Here is a 19,609-nt window from a genome sequence, read left to right as displayed (position 1 = left end):
TCCTGACTATACATTGTGATCAGTTGAATTCCACTTTGATGAAAAAAAGTACCAATTTGTTTCCCTGGTTAATGGATCCAGAATCTGGTTTTGAGAGGTCTGCTGGGACAGCCAATTCATTGATTTGGGATCGTGTTCTGCTGTGGTGCAGCTTTGGCAGAGAGGTTAAATGGACGCTGTATGGCTATTGCAGTAAATGTTGTATTATGTTCTTTCATCTACAGGCATGTGACCGTTCTCATGGAAACGATTAAGAAAGGAGTTCATGATGCCGATTCGGAAGCAAGATCCGTTGCAAGAAAGTGAGTGATTTCTGTATTTTATTTGGTACTGTATAATAAAAACATGCAGGTGATTAGTGTGAATAGATTCCAGACATAATTCATCTGGGAACGTGGGCAATGTGACCCAAATATATGATGTTATAACAACCACCGCAAAAATAATCGACTCTGGTTTTATTAAACATGCACCATTAAAGGACAAAGAACAAAAGAAAGAAATGCACTCTTTATAGAAATCTTGCACGATATCTATTACTGTACATTTTGTAATGGCCGATAACAGATTACAGGCCATAACAAATACTACTGACTTTCTTTGCATGTTCTCCAATGATTTTGAAAATCTTCAGAATTCTGCGATATAGATTTTGTCATGGTAAAAAGAGCTAAAAGTACTCCACTTTTATTGATAGTTGAAATGATTTAAGAATGGACTTTTGGGTGATACCGATTGCAAAGAATGTTTGTTGTGGCGATAACCGATACTCAGCCCCAGACAGAATCTACAGACTTAATTCTGTGCTGATTTTTGGGAGAAAATCTCTGGAATTGTGCATTATATTGATTTAGACATGGTAAAGGTCTTAAAGAGAGGTAAAAGTACTACCGATAACGCATTAACCGATATGCAGGTCGAGACTGAATCTGCAGTTTTTTTTAGAAATGTGTGAAATGATGATGAATGTACTTTGCTCTTATTAGTAGCTGAAAATGTTGAAAATTGGAATTTATAGAACTTTTTGAACAACAGGCATTCCAATTCTGTGGAAATCTGTTTTATTTTTATTTATTTTTTTTATGTTTTTGTGGAGTTCTGTGGACCTCCCGATATTATTGCAGATATTATGAATCTATGTTTTACCTGCTTTTTTATTACATATGTTCACACTACAGCTCCAATGCAATTCAGTCATTGAAATGTTATAATGCACAGTAGAAAAGATGGTTAACTGTTTAGTAGTTTTGAAACCAAGCACTGGAAAAATTCGCCTGTACAGATTTTGCTCTTATATTTGCATTAACTTTAATGCATTATGCATTTGATCATTTCATTCTAGATGTTACTGGAGTTTTCATGCACACTTCAGTAAAGAGGCAGAGCAGCTCTTTCAGGCGCTGGAACTGAGCTATCAGAAAGCGCTTCAGTCTCATCTGAAGGATTCGGACAGTATCATGTCACTGCCGCAGTCCGATCGCTCGTCCTCAAGCTCACAAGAGAGTTTAAAGTGAGAAAATCTGTTTATTATTGGTGTATTAATCACTCTGTAGTGTGTGAATGAGTTTTCACACTTGAATCATTGTGTTTCTTTTATCACTCTTTTGTAGTCGGCCGCTGTCAGCTAAAACGCCAGTCGGGAGCAACTTGAGCAGAAGTAAGAACATTTTCTTATAAAGACAATTATGTGTTAAAAAAGCAGTATAAGAGCGTCTTTATATGTGGTGAGTTAAATATTGTAGTTTTTATATCTATCAAACCATGCCATGTCACAGGAGGTATTTTTGATTTAGAATCAAATCAAGTGTTCCCAAACGTTCGAAACAAGCTGCTAAAGTTTTTTGTATTTTTTTATTTTATCCCATTTTTCTCCCAATTTGGAATGCCCAATTCCAACTACTTAGTAGGTCCTCATGGTGGCACGGTTACTCACCTCAATCCGGGTGGCGGAGGACAAGTCTCAGTTGCCTCCGCTTCTGAGACCGTCAATCTGCGCATCTTATCACGTGACTCGCTGTGCATGACACCGCGGAGACTCACAGCATGTGGAGGCTCATGCTACTCTCCGCATCCACACACAACTTACCACATGCCCCATTGAGAGCGAGAACCACTAATCATAACCACGAGGAGGTTACCCCATGTGACTCTACCCTCCTTAGCAACCGGGCCAATTTGGTTGCTTAGGAGACCTGACTGGAGTCACTCAGCACGCCCTGGATTCAAACTCGTGACTCCAGGGGTGATAGTCAGCGTCAATACTTGCTGAGCTACCCAGGCCTGCTATTTTTTTTTTTTTAAACAAAATCCTTTATCATTTCAATTTGATCTTTACAGTTTCAACAGCATATTTCAGCATGGATTGTTTTATGAATCAGTCACAATATAATGCAGCTTTGCAGTTAAATGTGGAAACTATATTGAACCCGACAGCAAACCCGCAGCTTGTGTGTAAATGCAGCAAAGCGCTGTTACTCATTTTATTTATAAATCTAATTAAAAATTGCCTTTTCAATGGTAAGGGACAGAGAGAGCATGGAAAAGTTTCACGAAAAACTCAATTATGACTTTGGCAAAAAAAAAAAAAAAAACTTTACTAACTACACAAATGGACCACAGTGGAAGAAATTAAATAATATAAATGTATGTTATGACGACTTTAATAATATCACATGGTGGGGGGGCCTGGATAGCTCAGCAAGTAAAGACGCTGACTACCACAACTGGAGTCGCAATTTCGAATCCAGGGCGTGCTGAGTGACTCCAGTCAGGCTTCCTAAGCAACCAATTGGCCCGGTTGCAAGGGAGGGTAGGGTCACATGGGGTAACCTCCTCATGGTCACTATAATGTGGTTCTCGCTCTCGGTGGGGCGCGTGGTGAGTTGTGCGTGGATGCTGCGGAGAATAGCGTGAGTCTCCATACGTGCTAGGTCTCCGCAGTAACGCGCTCAACAAGCCACGTTATAAGATGCGCGGACTGACGGTCTCAGATGTGGAGGCAACTGAGATTCGTCCTCCGCCACCCGGATTGAGGCAAGTCACTACGCCACCACGAGGATTTAGTGTGCATTGGGAATTGGGCATTCCAAACTGGGGAGAAAAGGGGAGAAAATCCCAAAAAAACAAAACAAAAAATCACATGGTTCTCTCTTTCTCAGCTAAAGCCGGGAGTTCTCGTGTGTCGTCCACGGCGGGCTCACTGCAACGATCGCGCAGTGACATCGACGTCAACGCTGCAGCCAGTGCCAAGTCACGAATGCCCACAGTACCTACTGCTGCCCCCTTCAGCTCTGCCGCAGCATTGCCGCCTGGATCCTACGCCTCACTAGGTAAAACAAACATACAGAAATAAAGGGAAAGAAATCAAAATGAGAGAGATGGAGAGCAGATGGGTGGATGACGTAAATGAGAGAAAGTCTTCTGAAGTCATATGATAGCTTTGCTTGAGAAAACGAATCGTCTGAACATCTTTCCTTCCCGTCGTCTCTCACACGCAATGATGCTAATGTCTGTTATTCACTTCCTCTATTTGTATTTGCTCAAAGATGCCACTGATAATGTGGAGGGTAAGATGTGTTTGTGAGTCTATAAGTATGTATATTTGAGGTTTGTGTCTCATAGACTCTCTCGCTCTCTGTTGTCTTCTGTTGTACTGTATAATGTTATACTGTATATAATGTTATAAATATTGTCAGTCGAGTGCTTATTTGTTAGCTGTTCGCATGGACTGTTAGTGCTGTAAAGTTTCAGATAGTTAAGATTCTTTAATCTGTAGGTCGTTGACTGGAATATCTGTATTTGAGCATCAAATCTTTGTAAATCTCCAGAAATAATTGTAATATTGTAATTAACTTACATATAGCGTCATGCTATGGTGTAAACATTTAAAGCTTGTATGCATCAAGCATGTTGTAGTAATCAGCTGAAGTGGTTAGTTTATGTTTAAAGTGGTTACAGATTAGTTTGTTTACACATTAATTAGCATGAATGTCTCTTTAAGAATGTTGACAGCATTTTTGTTCACAGTCTCAGTTTTGGCTTGTTGAGTGTCAGTATGCTCAATGTGTTGTGTGTTCATATCATTTAATGGTGTTTTGTGCATGAAAGTGTCTTTTGGATTTAAAGGATAATAAAATTTTGTAGCATTAAATGTTTCTTGATTTCAATCATTTCTGAAATTATTTTAGTTTTTGTCATTTCTAGTTACTTATTCCTAGTTTTTTTCATGTATTCCGTCTGTCTGCAGGCCGTGTGCGCACAAGACGACAGAGTTCAGAGACTGCTGCTGGGGGTGGAGCCTCTGTGACAGACAGCAGGGGGAGGAGCCGAGCCAAAATTGTGTCCCAATCACAACGTGAGTTTGCAAATGACATCATGCTGTTCTCTTGCCCCATGCTGGCCATTAGAATTGTTATATACAGGATTTATATCAATAAATTATGTCATTTATGCCAATAAAGTATCCATCTTCACCAGAGAAACAGTACGGATATTGGATATTAAAGGGAAAGGTCACTAAAATCTGAACATTCTGACATTCGTTCTTATGCATAACACAAAAGGAGATGTTTTATAGTATATTGCGGGCCGTCTTTTCAATACAATGCCAGTTTATTGTGACTCACTTTAACCCTTTAAGCTCTGAAGGTGTTTTTAAAGATTTTCTCTTTCAGTGGCATACCCAAAATTGAAAACTTAGTACACAACAAAAATAAAATAAAAAGCAAAACAAGGAGGGTCAAGTGTTTGGTGTCATTGTAAAGAAAACTTTTCACATTTTTTAATGATATAGATTATGATATATTCTGAGACTCTCAGCCTAAGAAACTGCTGAAAAAAAAATTGAGCATAAACTTTTTTCTTATTTTTCTTGTTTGACATTAAATATATATCTGGACGTAAATAAGGTGCCTCGAAAAACTGCTTTTGTTTTGTTCTCAATAATGTCAACTGAATCTGAGTTGTGTTGATACGACAAAGCAATCAAAAGTTATAGCATTACCAAAATAATTTTTCATGGTGTCCAAAAATGTCTTCCAAAAAAATAAAACATAATAATTGTACATAAGAACTAATTACACATGCAAACACAACAATGACTAAAGGTTTGCATAGCATGCAGACATGATTTTAGTCATGAGGTTTCACAGAATGAGTTTCATTCTGTGCCATTTGAGTCATCATTGAGTCTGTGTCATGTACTTGGCGCCATAACTATGCAAATTTATTAAAAAGAAAAAAATGAAATATCACATTGACATAAGTATTTAGACCCTTTGCTATGACACCTGAAATTTAGCTCAGGTGCATCCCATTTCTCTGAAACATCTTTGAGATGGTTCTATACTTTGATTGGAGTCCACCGGTGGCAAATTCAATTGATTGGACATGATTTGGAAAGGCACACGGCTGTCTATATAAGGTCTTACAGCTGAAAATGCATATCAGAGCAAAAACCAAGCCATGAGGTCAAAGAAACTGCCTGCAGAGCTCAGAGACAGAATTGTGTCGAGGCACAGATCTGGGAAAGGCTACAAAAAAAATGTAGGCTGCATTGAAGGTTCCCAAGAGCACAGTGGCCTCCATAACTCTTATATGGAAGAAGTTTGGAACAACCAGGACTCTTCCTAGAGCTGGCTGCCCGGCCAAACTGAGCTATCAGGGGAGAAGGGCCTTGGTAAGACAGGTGACTAAGAACCCAATAGTCACTCTGCTTGAGCTCCAGAGATCATGTGTGGAGATGGGAGAAACTTGCAGAAGGACAACTATCACTGCAGCACTCCACCGAGCTGGGCTTTATGGTAGAGTGGCCAGACAGAAGCCTCTCCTCAGTGCAAGACACATAATAAAGCACCTAAAGGACTCACAGACTGTGATACACAAGATTCTCTGGTCTGATGAAATGAAGATTGAACTGTTTGGCCTCAGTTCCAAGCATCATGTCTGTTGGAAACCAGGCACCGCTCATCACCTGCGCAGTACCATCCCAACGGTGATGCATGGTGGTGGTAGCATCATGCTGTGGGGTTTTTTTCAGCAGCAGGGACTGGGGGACTGGTCAGGGTTGAAGGAAAGATGAATGCAGCAAAATACAGAGATATCCTTAATGAAAACCTGGTCCAGAGTGCTCAGGACCTCAGACTGGGCCGAAGGTTCACCTTCCAACAGGACAATGACCCGATGCACACAGCCAACACAATACAAGAGTGGCTTAGGGACAACTCTGTGAATGTCCTTGAGTGGCCCAGCCAGAGAAAAAAATGAAGGGGTCTGAACACTTTCTGAATGCACTGCAAATAAGCAGATACTTAAGAGCCTATGATTGGATCATTATTGCAGTGATTATTATGTTTCAGCTGGCAACAATTATTTTAATCCTAACTGATGCAGTGTGCAGCTTCTCATTTCTTAAACAACCATGTCGGAAGACGTATCATGTGGTTGTGGAAAAGATGTTACTGTGTTTCAGAAGGGCAACATTATTGGCCTGCATCAAGCAAAGAAAATAACTAAGGAGATTGCTGAATCACTGGAATTGGGTTAAGAACTGTCAAACACATTATTAAAACCTGGAAGGACAGTGGTGAACCATCAGCTTCACAGAAGAAATCTTGAATGATCATGATCGGAGATCACTAAAACGCTTGAAGTCACATTGTAAAAAATCGACAGTAGAACTCACGACTAAGTTTTATAGTGAAAGGAAGAGCATTTACACATGCATGAGACGAGAACTTACAGTATTGGACTAAACATCTGTGTGGCCACAAGAGAGACACTTGTTAGTGAGGCTAATCAGAAAAAACAACTTCAATTTGCTAGGGAGTATAAAGATTGGACTGTGGAGCAATGGAAAAAGGTCATGTGGTCTGATGAGTCCAGATTTACCCTATTCCAAAGCGATGGGCACGTCAGGGTAAGAAGGGAAGCTCATGAAGTGATGTACTCGTCATGCATAGTGCCCACTGTACAAGCCTCTGGAGGCAGTGTTATGATCTGGGGTTGCTTCAATTGGTCAGGTCGAGGCTCAGCATCGTTATGCGGCAATACAATTGACTACCTGAATGTACTGAATGACCAGGTTTTCCATCAATGGATTTTTTCTTCCTTGACGGCAAGGGCATATTCCAGGATGACAATGCCAAGATTGTGAAAGAGTGGTTCAGGGAGCATGAGGAATCATTTTCACACATAATTTGGCCACCACAGAGTCCTGACCTAAACCTCATTGAAAGTCTTTGGGATGTGCTGGAGAAGACTTTACGGAGTGGTTCGACTCTCCCGTCATCAATGCAAGATCTCGGCCAAAAATTAATGCAACTCTGGATGGAAATAAATGTTGTGACGTTGCATAAGGTTGTAGAAACAATGCCACGACGAATGCACACCGTAATCAAAGCTAAAGGTGGTCCAACGAAATATTAGACTATGTGACTTATTTTTGGCCAGGCAGTGTAGTTTGCTCTTTGAGAGCTTTCCAACTACATGTGACACATGGCTGTTTGATCATTTTGATGTTTTTACTGATTGCAATCATATGTACAGTGCATTATTATTATTATTATTATTATTATTATTATTATTATTAAAATGTAACATATCTGATTTGTCTGCAAATTTCAAAGCACTTGTTTCACTTGGTCATAATGCCTACATGCATTGGAAAGTAGAGCTTCTAAACTTTCCAATGATACCTACTTTGTGTTGGTCAAGACTAGTTATTAATATTTTGAAGATTATAATTTTTTTCCTGCGGTCCACTGGCGGGCTTAAAGGGTTAAAGGAGTATTCCTGGTTCAATAAATGTTAAGCTCAACCGACGGCATTTGTGACAGTGTTGATTACCACAATAATAAATTTAGACTCGTATATTGTTTTCTTTAAAAAAAAAAAAGAATTAAAAATCGAGGTTACAGTGAGACACTTACAATGAAAGTGAATGTGGCCAATTTTTGCAGGGTTTAAAGGCAGAAATGTGAAGCTTATTATTTTATAAAAGCACTTACATTATTTTTTCTGATATAACGTGTATTATTTGAGCTATAAAGTTTAAATTGTCATTTTTGCTGGATAACAGGGTTTACGTCATTACGTAATGGCAACGAAGTTGTAAAATTGGATATAACTTTAAACAGTAAAGGTCTGTAAGTGATTTTATTACACTTAAATCATGTTAACACATATTGTTTATGCCTTGTGGCTATACTTTTGAAACAGTGAGTATTTTAACTAGAGCTGCCAGAATTAATGCGTTAACGCATGTGAGCAATTAAAACGTTTTAACGCTTTCATTTTTCTTTATCGCAATTAACGCATTTACCGTTAATACAGCATAAACACTAGTGTGAAGGGCAGAACCTTTGTAATGTGCCGTTCGCTTCATTACCCTGGCGCACACGCCACAAGCACGCACACAACAGTGCCAGAGCCATTCTACCAATGGGTGGCCTACAAGCTTAGCATAAAACAGCATAATGTGGCTGTCCCTTAGACATTCTATGGGCGGTACTGTCTTAACACCCTAGTTGACTGTTACGCACTCTCTTATGATAGAGCCGTGGAGTTCGTAAATAAAAGAATCTCTGACAGCGCTTCCCTGTCATTGATAAAATGATGGAGAATGTACCTCTTAGCGCTATTATTTGATGTACAAAACAAGCCCAGATGGGTCTTGTGATAGAAATCAAGTATTTTTGGGGGCCTGGATAGCTCAAAGGTAAAAGACGCTGGCTACCACCCCTGGAGTACGCTAGTTTGCTAGTTCGAATCCCAGGGCATGCAGAGTGACTCCAGCCAGGTCTCCTAAGCAACCAAATTGGCCCAGTTGCTAGGGAGGATAGAGTCACATGGGGTAACCCCCTCGTGGTCGCTATAATGTGGTTCGTTGTCGGTGGGGTGTGTGGTGAGTTGAGCGCGGATGCCGCGGTGGATGGTGTGAAGCCTCCACACGTGCTATGTCTCTGTGGCAACATGCTCAACAAGCCATGTGATAAGATGCACAGGTTGATGGTCTCACACGCAGAGGCAACTGGGATTCATCCTCCGTCACCCAGATTGAGGCGAATCACTACACGACCATGAGGACTTAAAAGCACATTGGGAATTGGGCATTCCAAATTGGGTAAAAAAAATAAAAAAAGGAAATCAAATATTTTTCAGCCAATGTAAGACGCATTTTAATTACCACAGAAGAACGGCAAGTCTTAACTATCACCAAAACTCAGAATGAGACGCTTTTGTCTTCAAGTGCTTTTCATGGTGAGTTCAAAGCGGCGCTTGACACTGGCATTAAAGCTCTGACACGAATCATGAACGCAGCTTCATGATTGCTGTAACAAAGTGGATAGCCACAATCTACTGGCAGATTAATATTGTGGAACATGAGAGTTTAAGAGATTTAATGCCCATTGCAATGAATACTAAACCTATGGGAACTAGCTCTTTTAATTAGTCAAACTCTCAATTAGACTTTGGGAAACGTTTAATGTTACTTGAAATGGTGATATTTTAGTGCATTTCTATCTTTATATTGTGGAAGGTTTTGTTTGGAAAATTTTAATAAAACATTATATTGTTACATATTGTTTTGTTTTCTTTCCTAAGATGGAAATAAATGCATTTTGACAAGAAAAGAATTATATACAGTGTCAAATTTCAGCACTTTTAAAATCTGCGATTAATTGCAAATTAACTACAAAACCGTATGCGATTAATTGCGATTAAAAACAATTATTGACTGACAGCACTAATTTTAACGTTTACTGATCAGCCACATTCACTTCCATTGTAAGTGCCATGCTGTAACCCAGATTTTTTTTTTTAAAGAAAAGGAGAGACTAGTCGAAATACATTTTGGTGGTAATCAATATTATTACCCACATGCTGTCGGGTTTGGGTTCTTTTTTAGCTTTAAAATGAGTCACTATCCACTGCTTTTGTATTAAAAAGACTGACGCAATATTCATTAACATCGAAGCGTCTCTTATGTTTCACATAAGAACATACAGGTTTGGAATGACATGAGGGTGAGTAAATGATGACAGAAATTTAATTTTTGGTTGAGCTATCCCTTTAAAATGTGAGCAATATCAGTGGCTGGAGATACAATATGCATTAGACTCACGTTTTTAGTTGAAGCTGTAGACTGCATGTTTATATTAAATAAGATACAGTATGAATATCAGGCACATCTCTCTTCCTGTTCTGTGTCATTAACATCAGCATGCTTTACAGTCACTGGTTTTTCATTCTGATATCATGGTGTGTCCAGTGCATGGACTCATGGGTAATGTAGTTTCATAAATCTTTCACTGTTTGGCATCAAGGATCCAGATCGGCTAATCAAGCGGGGGGTAAAACTCACGGTACGCATTAAAACACATGGATTCACATCTGCATGTTTCCCATAATGAAAGATTGGATGTGTTCAGAATAGCATACAAGCATAATACTCTTACGATCTCTACAGTGTGTACTATGTATTATATGACCAAGTACATTTACTAAAATATTAATTATTTGCAACTTACAATTGTATTTATTGGATGGCACTCGCTGAATTAAACATGCAACATGATGATGTCATGTGAGAACAGTGTACATGTAGCATATTTCCATTTGAAATATTAATCATGAAATGACTACTGTTCCCTATCTGTCACTCACTCGACGTTGTGTCGATGTAGTGACACTAGGGGTCACTCTTGGGAGCCCGAGACACCTCTGGTTTGTGATAAAAGGCCAATGAAAATTGGCGAGTGGTATTTGCATACCACTAACCCGGACATACGGGTATAAAAGGAGCTGGTATGCAACCACTCATTCAGATTTTCTCTTCGGAGCCGAACGGTCATGCTCACTGAGCTGAATTCCCACGACTGTTCATTCAACTCTACTGGATCTGACAGCGCATTTCAGCGGCTTCTTCCCCCTCTGCACTGGTGCATTGCAGAGAATACCCCTGGGCGCTTTGGCAGAAATAAAAGAGTATATTTCTCTAAAAGAGTATATATCTCTAAAAGAGCGGCACACACGGAACGTCTTTTTAAAGACGCGTCTTTTTAAAGATGCCTTTCCGTTTGTGTGTTATTCCTGGTTGTGCTCGTTATCTCTCGCCTTCTGACGGTCACGATCACTGTCTTTCGTGCTCACGCGGAGACAGCATTCATGGATGGGTCATGTACTTATTGCGAGAACATGTCCATGGCAACGATGCGGTCGCGGCTAACTTTCGTAAGAAAGCAGGCCACCCCAGAGGCTCCCCGCCACGGTCTTTCTACCCACGGGTATGAGGCCAGCGCGGCTAGCACTGGGGTTGATTTGGGGACCCCAATGGGACCACCTCCACCAGGTATCCCCCCACGGACCTCCCATTCCCCAGCACGCTCGTCTGCCCCAATCGGGCTTCCGGATGAGTCCGCCGGCTTGTCTCACGGCGAGTTCGACCTCTTATTCGGAGCCCACGAAGGTGATGAGCTCTTGAGCGCAGCATCACAGAGCGGGCTCGTCCAGTCGGACGCGGAAGCCTCAGCTGGGCTCCTCCCTTCGGGTGCGGTTGCCCAGTCACAGGCTGACTCGGAGATGACGACATGCTTTCCCGGGCAGCCACGAGCGTCGGGCTAGAGTGGAACCCTCCGCTCTCCCCTGAACCCTCGTGGCTTGATGATTGGTTCCTGGGCTTGTGGCTCCGCTCACAGCCCCACCCTGCCCCCGTTCCTTTCTTCCCGGAAGTGCATGAAGAGCTGATAAGGTCGTGGGAGGCACTTTTTACTGCCTGGTCCCGATCTTTCAGCTTCCCTGCCCTCATTACCCTCGATGGTGGGGTGGCCAAGGGCTATTCGGCAATCCCCCCGGTGGATAAGGCACATTCAGTGCACCTATTCCCGCAGAGCGCCGCCACCTGGCGCAGGCACCCAAAGCTCCCGTCCAAGGCCTGTAGGTTTACATCATCTCTGACGGCCAAGGCCTACGGTGCCGCTGGACAAGCCACCTCCGCCCTGCGCGCCATGGCTCTCCTGCAAGTCGACTAAGCCAAGGTGCTAAAGGAACTGCATGAGGGTAGTTCCACCCCGGGATTGATGCAGGAGCTGTGTTCAGTGACCGACCTCGCTCCCACCTGCGGTGGTAGACACGATCACTCAGGCTAGAGCCCACTCTACGAGGCGCCTGTATGCCTTGAAGTGGCGTCTGTTCGCTAAGTGGTGTTCTTCCCGTCGGGAAGACCCCCAGAGATGCGCAGTCGGATCAGTGCTTTCCTTCCTACAAGAGAGGTTGGAAGGGAGGCTGTCCCCTTCCACCTTGAAGATGTATGTTGCTGCCATAGCAGCACACCACGACACAGTCGACAGTAAGTCCTTAGTGAAGCACGACCTGATCATCAGGTTCTTAAGAGGCGCCAGGAGGCTGAATCCCTCCAGACCGCGCCTCGTTCCCTCATCGGACCTCTGTAGTTCTTCAGGGTCTACAGAGAGCCCCTTTTGAGCCTTTGCAGTCAGCCGAGCTTAAGGCACTCTCCTTGAAGACTGCCCTCCTGACTGCGCTCACTTCCATCAAGAGGGTAGGTGACCTACATGCATTCTCTGTCAGCAAAACGTGCCTGGAGTTCGGTCCAGGTTATTCTCACGTGATCCTGAGACCCTGACCGGGCTATGTGCCCAAGGTTCCCACCACCCCTTTAGGGACTAGGTGGTGAACCTGCAAGCGCTGCCCCAGGAGGAGGCAGACCCAGCCCTTTCGTCGCTGTGTCCGGTATGCGCTTTACGCATCTATTTGGATCGCACGCAGAGCTTTAGAATCTCTGAGCAGCTCTTTGTCTGCTTTGGTGCACAGCGGAAAGGAAGCGCTGTCTCCAAGCAGAGGATCGCCCACTGGCTCATTGACGCCATAACTATGGCATATGTCACCTAGGACATGCTGCCCCCGGTAGGGCTACCAGCCCATTCTACCAGGGGTGTAACGGCTCCCTGGGCCCTGGCCAGGGATGCCTCTCTAACAGACATTTGCAGAGCAGCGGGCTGGGCAACACCCAACACCTGTGCAAGGTTCTACAACCTCTGGGTGGAACCGGTTTTGTCTCAGGTAGTGGCACGCAACACAAGCGGATAAGCCCGGGATAGCTGGCCGGGTGTATCGCTTGCACATAGCGCCTTCCACCTTCCTTGGAGCTGAAGACGTGCACCATTAATTCCCAGTAGTGTTCACAAACTTTGTTCCCTGGTTGACTTCCTCCAAGCCCTGTGGCAGTCGAGTTTTTGGTGAGACTCGCTGCTGGCCCAGTACACGTGCTAACTAAGAGCCCTGTTCTGGGGTAGGTGCTCCGCATGTGGCGGTTCCCTGTAAGGCTAACCCCATGCGATATATATCTTCCACTAGTTCGTTTCCCTGCTGGCAAACTGCGTCTTCCTTGGGCAGAGCCCCTCTGCCTCAGTCTCCATGTTTGTAGTAACTCCTCCCCCATTGGGCAGGATCTACCTTGAAGGCTCTCCACATGGTTAGAAAGACCATGTGACGTATTTTTCCACTTAAATATCCCCCCTCTCTTTGGGTGAGGTGTGGTCTCTGCGGTGTCTTCCCCTTGGGAGGGACACCCCCGACTAGACCTGGCAGCCCAGTCGGATAATCCCCCTTCTTTTTTAGGGAGTGGAAAAAGAGAAGGGGAAAAGAGGCCACGACTGGGTTAAGCCTGTCTCTATCTTTGGGTAGTCGACTTGTCCCCAAACAGGGCCATTCGACACTCATAACTATGTTGGGGGAGGTTACGTGTCGACCTGGTGTGCTGGCTATGAGGCACACAGCAAGTCTGCCAGCCACACACCGCCAGTTCACGTAACACAGTTCAGCCTTGTGGCGTTATGTATGGGGACCCCTAGTGTCACTACATCGACACCAACATCGAGTGAGTGACAGATAGGGAACGTCATGGTTACTGGTATAACCTCCGTTCCCTGATGGAGGGAACGAGACGTTGTGTCCCTACTGCCACAACGCTGAACTACCCGCTGAAATCGCCGGACCTTATATCGGCTCCTCAGCATAAAACCTGAATGAGTGGTTGCATACCAGCTCCTTTTATACCCGTATGTCCGGGGGAGTGGCAAATACCACTCGCCAATTTTCATTGGCCTTTTATCAAAGACCAGAGGTGTCTCGGGCTCCCAAGAGTGACCCCTAGTGTCACTACATCAACACCAATGTCTCGTTCCCTCCATCAGGGAACGGAGGTTACACCAGTAACCATGACGTTATGTATAAATACATCTTAAAAAATGGTTTATCTTCATCTAAGTTACAATAGTGAACAAACACAATCTGTTTCAACTAATAACACACAAATGATTGTATTGTTCTTGTATATATTGAATACATCATTTAAAATTCACAGTGTAGGTTGGAAAAAGTATGTGAACCCCTAGGTTAATAACATCAACAAAAGCTAATTAGAGTCAGGAGTTGGCAAACCTGGCATCCAATTAATGAAACGAGATTGGAGGTGTGGGTTAGAACTGCTTTGACTTATAAAAAACACTCCAACATTTTGAGTTCGCTATTCACAAGAAGCATCTGCTGACATGGACCATGCCTCATAAAAAAATGATCTCAGAAGACCTACGATCAAGAATTGTTGCTTTGTATAAATCTGGAAAGGGTACTGAAGTTATCTTGAAGAGCTTAGACATTCACAGTTAGACAAATTGTCTATAAATGGAGATGATTTAGTACTGTGGCTACTCTCCCTAGAAGTGGCCGTCCAGCCAAGATGACTGAAAGGGCACACCGCAGAATGCTCAATGAGGTAAACAAAAACCCTAGAGTGACAGATAAAGACTTGAAGGAATCATTGGAACTGGTTAACATCTCTGTTCATGAGTCTGCTATATGGAAAACATTAAACAGGTATGGTGTCCATGGCAGGACACAACGAAGGAAGCCGCTGCTTTCCAACAAAAACATTGCTGCGTGCCTGAAGTTTGCCAAAGACCACCTTGACACTCCACAACTCTACTGGGAAAATGTTTTGTGGACTGATGAAACTGTGGTTGAAGTTTTTGGGAAGAACATGCAGCATTGTGTATAACATGAAAACATGATCCCAACAGTGAAGTACGTTGGGGGAGCATCATGATTTGGGGCTGCTTTGGAGCTTGGACCGCTTGCCATCATCGAGGAAAAAAATTAATTCCCAAATTTATCAAGATATCTTACAGGATCATGTCAGGGTGGCTGTGCACCAGCTGAAGCTCAGTAGAAGTTGGGTGATGCAACAGGACAATGATCCTAAACATCGAAGTAAATCCACTACAGAATGGCTTCAAAAAAAGAAAATGCACTTTTGGAGTGTCCCAGTCAGAGCCCCAGACCTTAACCCAATAAAGATGCTGTGGAATGACCTCGAGAGCCGTTCACACCAGACATCCTAAGAATATGTCTGAGCTGAAGCAGTTTTGTAAGGAAGAATGGTCCAAAATTCCTTCGGAACATTGTGCAGGTCTAATCCGCAGATACCGGAAACACTTGGTTGAGGTTATTGCTGCCAAAGGAGGATCGACCAGTTATTAAATCCAAGGTTTCACTTACATTTTCCACAGCACTGTGAATGTTAAATGGGATGTGTTCAATAAAGACATGCAAGATTGTAATTGTTTGTGTGTTGTTAGCTTAATTACATCATGTTTGCCTATACTTGTGACTTTGATGATGACGAGATCACAATTTATGACCAATTAATGCTAATTCCAAAGGGTTCACATACTTTTTCTTGTCGTGTGTAACAAAGATTTTTTTTGAATCTGTTCATTTGAATAATAATAAACCCTTGGGCAATGAAAGTGCTCAAACTTGAAGAAACATTCATTTACTGTGCAGTATATATTCTGAACATAAGCCACTGTGAAAGGTGCTTCATGACCTGTCCAGCAACCATACGTTTACAGTTGTTTGTCATTGTTTTGTTTCAGTGTTCAGTCATTTTTTATTAATAGTTTGTTGAAGCCATTGTTTCTTTGTATTTGTGTTCACTGCATGTGCTATTAGCCTGTGATTTATTATAGATACTGTATACCTATATGTTTACATTGGCATTGACATTATTATTAAGTATCTTTTAACTGCGTGTATTGTAGCTGGCAGTCGGTCTAGTTCACCTGGGAAGCTGTTGGCTCATTCATATGGAAGAACTCCTCGCATCCCTGGATCCAATGGAATGCCAACAGATAAACGCAGCAAAATTCCCTGGAGTCACGGCTGCAGTCGAGAGACCAGCCCTACCTGCAGCAGAGAGGGTAAAACACATAATACATGTAAATCAATGCACACTATAGTATGCACTTATAGTATACTAGAAAAAGTCTGCACGGACATTAAGTTGAAGCCCATAGCCCAAACCCCGAAATCGCCCCCTCTCTTATCATTTCTTTTCCAAGAAGCAAGTAAATTTGTTACAGTATGCTGTATTTTATTTAAGCAATATAGGCAACATTGGTAACAATATAGTAACGGTAAGCATGCACAGTTTTAACGTGCAACTGTGGCAAAAGACACTGATTTACCGTTTATCAGGGCTTATGTAGCCTATAATATATATACCTCCTGGGACCCCTGCATGACTGCTGTGTGCATTTTGCATATCCCTTTTTGATTTGTAACTAGTAGCACCTAATAAACATGCAAAAAAAAAAAAAACTTTATAGAGCAAATCGTTTCCTAATATTGCTGTCCACATACGTGGACAGTGAGACTACATTGTGAAATTTTAAATAACACTAAGCTATAGAAAGTCAGATATTTTTCATCAAACATGTTGAGTGATCCAAACATCATCTGCAGCCTGAAACTGAACTTTGGATCAGATTTTAGGAGTGAATGCACTTAGCTGCATAGAGAGATATAGGATGCTCCCTTGCTCCCTATTTAATGAATGACTTAACCTCCAGTGTGCTGTTTGTCTGCACTGCTCTCAGAACAGTTTGAAATGCACCTTATTTTCATCCTAACTCCATATAAAGCCTCTGAAAGCAACATTTTTCAGCTTTTGGATGAACTTACTGATTCTCAATGTGATAATGCACAGTAAATAGATAGGAATGCATTTATTAATGTTAATGAACAGAATCATATTGTACAGTGATAATAAAATTAAACATAACAAAATGTATATTAAAATGAAGCTACTGTAAATGACTCACAGATGTGTTAGAGTTGAAAGTTATTCAAAATAACTATCATGTTTTTTCTACTTTTAAGGAAATGCGGTGCCAGTTTCCACATATGTGGACATCATGTTTATCAGTGCACTGACTTGCGAAAAATTAACAGATTTTTTAAAGCGGCATATCAAATGAAACGTCATGGTTACTGGTGTAACCTCCGTTCCCTGATGGAGGGAACGAGATGTTGGTGTCGATGTAGTGACACTAGGGGTCACTCTTGGGAGCCCGAGACACCTCTGGTCTTTGATAAAAGGCCAATGAAAATTGGCGAGTGGTATTTGCATGCCACTCCCCCGAACATACGGGTATAAAAGGAGCTGGTATGCAACCACTCATTCAGGTTTTACGCTGAGGAGCCGATATAAGGTCCCGCCATTTCAGCGGGTAGTTCAGCGTTGTGGCAGGAGGGACCAACGTCTCGTTCCCTCCATCAGGGAACGGAGGTTACACCAGTAACCATGACGTTCCCTATCTGTCACTCACTCGACGTTGGTGTCAATGTAGTGACACTAGGGGTCCCTATACAAAACGCCAAAAGGCTGAACTGTGTTACGTGAACTGGCGGTGTGTGGTGGGCAGACTTGCTGTGTGCCTCATAGCCAGCGCACCAGGTAGACACGTAACCTCCCCCAACGCAGTTATGAGTGTCAAACGGCCCTTTTTGGGGACAAGTCGACTACCCAGAGATAGAGACAGGCTTAACCCAGTCGCGGCCTCTTTCCCCTTCTCTTTTCCCACTCCCTAAAAAAGAAGGGGGATTATCTGACTGGGCCGCCAGGTCTAGTCGGGGGGTGTCCCTCCCAAGGGGAGGACACCGCGGAGACCACACCCTGCCCCAAGAGAGGGGGGGATATTTAAGTGGAAGAATACATCACATGGTCTTTCCAACCATGTGGAGAGCCTTCAAGGTAGATCCTGCCCAATGGGGGAGGAGTTACTACAACATGGAGACTGAGGGGCTCTGCCCAAGGAAAACGCAGTTTGCCAGTAGGGAAACGAACTAGCGGAAGATATAGATCGCATGGGGTTAGCCTTACAGGGAACCGCCACATGCGGAGCACCTACCCCAGAACCGGGCTCTTAGTCAGCGCGTGTACTGGGCCGGCAGCGAGTCTCTCCGAAAACTCGACTGCCACAGGGCTTGGAGGAAGTCAACCAGGGAACAACTTTCGTGAACACTACTGGGAATTAACAGCGCACGTCTTTAGCTCCAAAGGAGGTGGAAGGCGCTATGTGCAAGCGATACACCCGGCCGGCTATCCCGGGCTTATCCGCTTGTGTTGCGTGCCACTACCTGGGACGAAACCGGTTCCACCCGGAGGTTGTAGAACCTTGAAAGGTGTTGGGTGTTGCCCAGCCCGCTGCTCTGCAATGTCTGTTAGAGAGGCACCTCTGGCCAGGGCCCAAGAAGCCGCTACACCACGGGTAGAATGGGCTCGTAGCCCTACCGGGGGCGGCATGTTTTGGGCGAGACATGCCATAGTTATGGCGTCAATGAGTCAGTGGGCGATCCTCTGCTTGGAGACAGCGCTTCCTTTCCGCTGTGCACCAAAGCAGACAAAGAGCTGCTCAGAGATTCTAAAGCTCTGCGTGCGATCCAAATAGATGCGTAAAGCACGCACCGGACACAGCAACGACAGGGCTGGGTCTGCCTCCTCCTGGGGCAGCGCTTGCAGGTTCACCTGGTCCCTAAAAGGAGTGGTGGGAACCTTGGGCACATAGCCCGGTCGGGGGTCTCAGGATCACGTGAGAATAGCCCGGACCGAACTCCAGGCACGTTTCGCTGACAGAGAACGCTTGCAGGTCACCTACCCTCTTGATGGAAGTGAGCGCAGTCAGGAGGGCAGTCTTCAAGGAGAGTGCCTTAAGCCCGGCTGACTGCAGAACTCAAAGGGGGCTCTCTGTAGACCCTGAAAAACTACAGAGGTCCGATGAGGGAACAAGGCGTGGCCTGGAGGGATTCAGCCTCCTGGCGCCTCTTAGGAACCTGATGATCAGATCATGCTTCCTTAAGGACTTACCGTCGACTGCATCATGGTGTGCTGCTATGGCAGCAACGTACACCTTCAAGGTGGAAGGGGACAGCCTCCCTTCCAACCTCTCTTGCAGGAAGGAAAGCACTGATCTGACTGCGCACCTCTGGGGGTCTTCCTGATGGGAAGAACACCACTTAGCGAACAGACACCACTTAAAGGCATACAGGCGCCTCATAGAGGGAGCCCTAGCCTGAGTGAACGTGTCTACCACCACAGGTGGGAGACAGCTTAGGTCTTCCGCGTCCCGTCCAGGGGCCAGACATGGAGATTCCAGAGGTCTGGGCACGGGTGCCGGATGGTGCCCCTTCCCTGAGAAAGAAGGGCCTTCCTCAGGGGAATTTGCCCGGGGGAGCTGTCACAAGGAGCGTG

General features: G+C 43.9%; 1 protein-coding gene across 1 annotated transcript in view; it reads left to right on the top strand.

Annotated features, from left to right (window-relative positions):
* The window catches only part of LOC127426524 (CLIP-associating protein 1-like), a 110,599-nt gene that overhangs the window by 46,260 nt on the left and 44,730 nt on the right, over positions 1-19,609 (top strand). The window contains exons 16-23 of the mRNA XM_051673390.1: positions 225-302; positions 1,343-1,510; positions 1,611-1,657; positions 3,159-3,329; positions 3,546-3,566; positions 4,247-4,354; positions 10,326-10,364; positions 16,119-16,277. Coding sequence (XP_051529350.1) covers positions 225-302; positions 1,343-1,510; positions 1,611-1,657; positions 3,159-3,329; positions 3,546-3,566; positions 4,247-4,354; positions 10,326-10,364; positions 16,119-16,277 — 791 coding nt within the window. The remainder of the gene's footprint in view (positions 1-224; positions 303-1,342; positions 1,511-1,610; positions 1,658-3,158; positions 3,330-3,545; positions 3,567-4,246; positions 4,355-10,325; positions 10,365-16,118; positions 16,278-19,609) is intronic.

Source organism: Myxocyprinus asiaticus, chromosome 35 (assembly GCF_019703515.2).
Source record: "Myxocyprinus asiaticus isolate MX2 ecotype Aquarium Trade chromosome 35, UBuf_Myxa_2, whole genome shotgun sequence".
In the NCBI taxonomy this organism is placed as follows: Eukaryota; Metazoa; Chordata; class Actinopteri; order Cypriniformes; family Catostomidae; genus Myxocyprinus; species Myxocyprinus asiaticus.
Note: the sequence above shows the minus strand (reverse complement) of the source record. Positions and strands in the feature narration are given on the sequence as shown.